The sequence below is a fragment of the Hemisphaericaspora subhashii genome (assembly GCF_019202705.1).
Source record: "Hemisphaericaspora subhashii strain CBS 10753 chromosome Unknown scaffold254, whole genome shotgun sequence".
Taxonomy (NCBI): Eukaryota; Fungi; Ascomycota; class Pichiomycetes; order Serinales; family Debaryomycetaceae; genus Hemisphaericaspora; species Hemisphaericaspora subhashii.
Window position 1 is genome coordinate 1 of NW_026057398.1, and position 4,931 is coordinate 4,931.

Here is a 4,931-nt window from a genome sequence, read left to right on the forward strand (position 1 = left end):
CGCCCAAGGAAAATCCTTTTTGTGAACTTCCTCTTGTGCACTCACCAACCACAAAAAAACCACCTTGGAAAGTGTCTGGGCAAACCCAGTTTCCACAATCAACACTTTAGCAAGACTACAAAACACCAAGCCATTGGCACAAAAGAAAGATTATGACCTATTCAAAGACGTTCATAGAGAATTAACCGTGGAAGATCAAACTGATGATGACGAATGCTATAGCACGGTTCGTGAGGCAGTACAGGGCCATATGCCAAGATTAAGTGCACAACAAATACTTCTTGACAAGACCCTCAAATCTGCTTACTTGGACGCCGACTCAGATGACGCGGCAATTTCGAGAGCTGCGGACACCCTAAACAAACATGAAATTTTGCAGAAAATGAACAACTTCGAGCAAAGTTATCATCTTACACAAATGAGTGGCTTACCGAATGTTATTAAAGATAAATATTATGAATTGCTTGCTGGGAGTCAAGACACCATTAGCACCTATAAAGTGGTTCAGCCAAACAATGTCAAATTCGAACACCTTGCAGAAGCTTTTGAGCAATATAGACAGGATCAGATTTTATATCTCGCCAACGAAATTTCACGCATGGAAAAGGATAAAGACGAGGACGTTGGTTTATTAGCCAAAAGACAAGAAGAGGTAAAAAAAGCTGAAAAAACATTAGAAGAGACGGAAAAAGACAAAGACAACTACGATCAATTGATAAAGGATTTAAAGACTCGTAAAGAGGAAGTCAAGTCTACCCAACGCCAGATTAAAGGGCTTGATACTGCAATTATTGAAACGCAAGACAGTATCGAGCTATTGGAACTTGCCTTTCCAGGAGGACAAGGGAAAAATCGCATTATCATTGGTAATGGAGAATTATCGGACCTGAATCAATACAGAAATGATCCACTGGCAAGATTAGCAGATTTTTTTGATAGAATTCCTATCCCGCTCTCAACCACGAATCTGATTGATGAGGCCGACGAAGCACTTAAACTTGAATTAGAACCCAAAATTCTGGACAACATTATGGCAATTAAATTTGACATCACCGCCCCGAATATGTTTAGAGCAAAGGATCATTTATTAAATCATCTCCCAATTCCGGTAAGAGAGGAAAAAAATATCATATTTTTACATGCCCCCACACGACCAAGCGTTACGAACGTATATTTTAGGTGTAACGTGGTCTCCTATTATGCTATCCTCCAGTTACCAGATTCCTGGGTCCCTCTTAGACGCACGATCGCTACCGCTGGAGTAGGTGGAGAAGTTAAGGTTTTATCACATTTAAAATTCTGCCCTTTTTGTCATAAAAGTGATCATACGAGGTTTGAATGCACAAAAGGACCTTGCAACCACTGTAAGATGGAAAACCATTCAGCAAAAGCTTGTAAATTCCGCATTCAACAAAAACTAAATGTAGCTGCGGCAAAAAAACAAAGTTTGCAAAAGAAATTGAGTCAAAAGGCCAATGAATTAAATGCAACTAATATAATAAACCCTCCAACAGAATCATTACAGGCCAAACCATTGCCCGATTATTTAAAGGCACATATGGATAGCGACCAATTCCTTGATGGAAAGGCAACATCTAGACAAGGTAGAAAACAATTACAAAATGAATTCGCCCAATCTAATCAGGCAAAAAAGGACACTGCTAAAAACATTAATAAATCAGGCGTGAAACCACACAAATCAACAGTAAATGTTCCTAGCGCACAATTACCTAAATCATCAGTAGCAACACGCACAAGATCAAAATCCCAATCTCAAAAAGATGTTCCAGTTACGGAAAAGAAGACCATCTTACGTAGGCCAGGATCCCCAATTACACCATCAAATCAAAAACCAACTGAAATGATTATAACATCCACTACTCAAAAGGCGGATAGGATGTTATCTGCTCATGCTCCCAAGGCCGACACAAGTGAATCTGAGAAAGAAGAACTCGAGGCTCTAGCACAAATTTCAAAGACACATTTGAAATCACAGGACAGCAGTGAGCGATCAACCACCCAATCCAATACTATTAATTTATGATCTCAATAATTGATTTAAGAAGTGATAAAAGGTTTGATCAACGAATCATTCATGAACAAAATACAATAATAATAAAATCCAAAAATATTCAAAAAACAAAAAAATTTCATAACATTAAAAAATTCTTACAGGATACGGATATAATCATGCTACAAGAAACTAATTTAAGAGGTAGTAGAGAACGACGCCTATTCGTGTCCGAATTCACAGAAACTAAACAACACAAATACTCAATAGCCTTTAATGGACCCGAGGCACAGTCGGCTCTCATTATAAAAGCGGAAAAAGCAAAAGACAAATTCAAAATTAAAAAGAAAAATTATTTTTCTTTCTACCTATCAAGGAGAACCCAACCTTATGTGGCGGATCAACTAATTGAAACCACAGCAACTCAAGAATTATACATGATCATTAGTGTATATATCCCAACTATCAGTAATTCCGCACGGAGGGAATTACATGGAGATATCTTACATGATTTGACGGTCAACATAAAAGCAATTAAAAAAAAGATACAAAGAAAATACTCAAGAAAGTTACATATCATTTTGGGTGGAGATTTCAACTCTTCAACGGATGATTTGACAGGAAATACAGCAGACGGAACCTTTCAACCAAATGATATTACACAAAATTTATTGAGGCTTATAAAGGAAAACAATTTAGAAGACACATTTAGATCTATCATCCCAACTATGCAAGTCGCTACGAATTTATCCAACGGCAATAATCGAAGGTTGGACAGAATATATTTATCCCACGATACAATGGATCAATTACATAGTTTCCAACTTATTCCGCGGGTACGTTATATACGCTCCTCTCACTTAGGGGTGGGTTTAAAAATTATCATTCAAACACACAACGTAAAGATCAAAGTAGGTAAAGGCAGGTTTTTCTATAAGGAAGTACCAAAAGCGACTTTCCAAAATCAACAACCAAACAATTTCCTGTCATTACTCCGAAATATGAAAGTCACATCCCAATTATATTCTAGAGCAAAATCGATCATGCAGAAAATGACAGAAATTGGTCATCACGAAATTGAAGAAGATGTGTGGGACAAAGGTCGTTATATTTTCCATGGAACTGAACACTCACACGTTACCACAAAAATGAAAAATGAAACAGAAACTCAAGTGGGATCCACTACAAAAGAAATCCTTAAAATTGCCACCGATTTTTATGCAAGACTATTTGACACCCCCATGGAAATACCGGAAGACGATAGAATTGATGAATATTTAGAAGATTTTGATAGGCAAATAACAACAGAGGTCCAGCGGGATTTAGATAAACCATTTGAATTAAAAGAGTTGCAAGTGGCATTAGAACAATCAATCAATAAAACTGTACCTGGAGAAGACGGGTTTCCATATTCTTTTTACCTTTCTCATTGGGATATGGTCGCCGACAGTCTATTGAAGGAAGCCAATCAATTAAGAATAACAGGAGTATTATCCCCGATGTTTAATAAAGTATTAATATCGCTCATCCCAAAAAAAGAGTCATCCACACGAATAGATCAACAAAGACCTATATCGTTGACCAACACTAGCCTCAAGCTAATTTCAACCATGATCAACTTGAGATTACTTCCGGTTTTGGACCCAATAATAGGAATTGAACAAAGAGGTTTCATGCCGAACAGAACCATGGATGAAGCAATTAAACAACTTAAAACGTTGGCAAATATACTACAAGAAAACCCAATATATTACGAAGATGCAGGTATTATAGTTATTGATTTCCAGAAAGCTTTCGATTCGTTTAACCATAAGTACCTTAGGCGGGTGTTAGAGAAAATAAATATAGGTACAAATATGAGAAAGTGTATAACTGCTATTCTAACTCAACAGTCAGCTTCAATCTACTTAAATAAAACAATCGGCTGCCCCTTTCCACTCAAAAGAGGCACACGACAAGGGAACCCTTTATCACCACTTATTTTCAATCTTATGTTGGAGCCGTTACTTAACAAGATAAATCAAAAATGTCAAGGTATCACAATTCCAAGTTGCTACATCCCAGACATAAGGGCAAAGTATCAAGCTTATGCTGATGACTTGGTCATATTTGCAACTGGAGAAGATTATAAAATCGTGAAGGAAGAATTAGACGAATATTGTCAAGTCTCATCTAGTGCGGTCAATACACAGAAATCCGAAATATTTTTCGCCCATTTCAGACAATTGGAAACATGGAATGGAACACTACCATACCCAGCTCATCTTCTATCTGATTTTAAGACATACTTAGGGATCAAAATTTTTGACATGGATTATAAAGAAAAAATCAAAGACATAATGAAGCCATTAAATTCGAGAGCGGTGACAGATATGCCGATGCATGAGAGAGCGCTAATAATTAATTCCTTCGTCTACTCAAAAATATATTTCCATGATATACACCACCCGTTCCAGATGAATGAAATAGTGGAACTCGATAAGGTGATTAAAGACAAGCTACCTCAAATGAATCTGCTTCGACTACATGCCCATCCGGAAAAGGGAGGCATAAATTTGACGGACTTGACCTACCAATTGAAAGGGAAAAGAGCAAAGCAAATACTCTTGTTGTTCGACGAGTCGGAAAATTGGTATTCGGTATACTTGAGGGATAAGATCCAACAATTTTTATTCTGGTACGCCGAACCAAACAATATCCTATGGATGCAATTCCTTAGTGGGGCGAAATTGAAATCTAATCAGCGAGATGAAGGAGGCCGGCGACAGAGTATCAAATCGGTAATGATGCAAGCTGAATTTTTCTACCCCAATGAAAAGAGCTACTTACACGCGTGGTTCGCGTTGACTAAATCCAAACAAAACTATACAAATATGGGTATTATTGCATACAGAAATCCAAGCAATTGTCAAACTTGTTT

General features: G+C 37.3%; 2 protein-coding genes across 2 annotated transcripts; both read left to right on the forward strand. All coding sequences in view use genetic code 12, as the record gives it.

The window, feature by feature from the left end:
* J8A68_005277 (uncharacterized protein) lies at positions 1-2,044 on the forward strand (the record flags this gene model as incomplete). The annotated part of the gene is made up of 1 exon (XM_049409325.1): positions 111-2,044. A coding segment is annotated over one exon (1,934 nt), but the record flags the coding sequence as incomplete, so codon positions are not given.
* Positions 2,045-2,190: 146 nt separating this feature from the next.
* J8A68_005278 (reverse transcriptase family protein) lies at positions 2,191-4,780 on the forward strand (the record flags this gene model as incomplete). The annotated part of the gene is made up of 2 exons (XM_049409326.1): positions 2,191-2,847; positions 2,950-4,780. Coding segments are annotated over 2 exons (2,488 nt in total), but the record flags the coding sequence as incomplete, so codon positions are not given.
* Between the last annotated feature and the right edge of the window lie 151 nt (positions 4,781-4,931).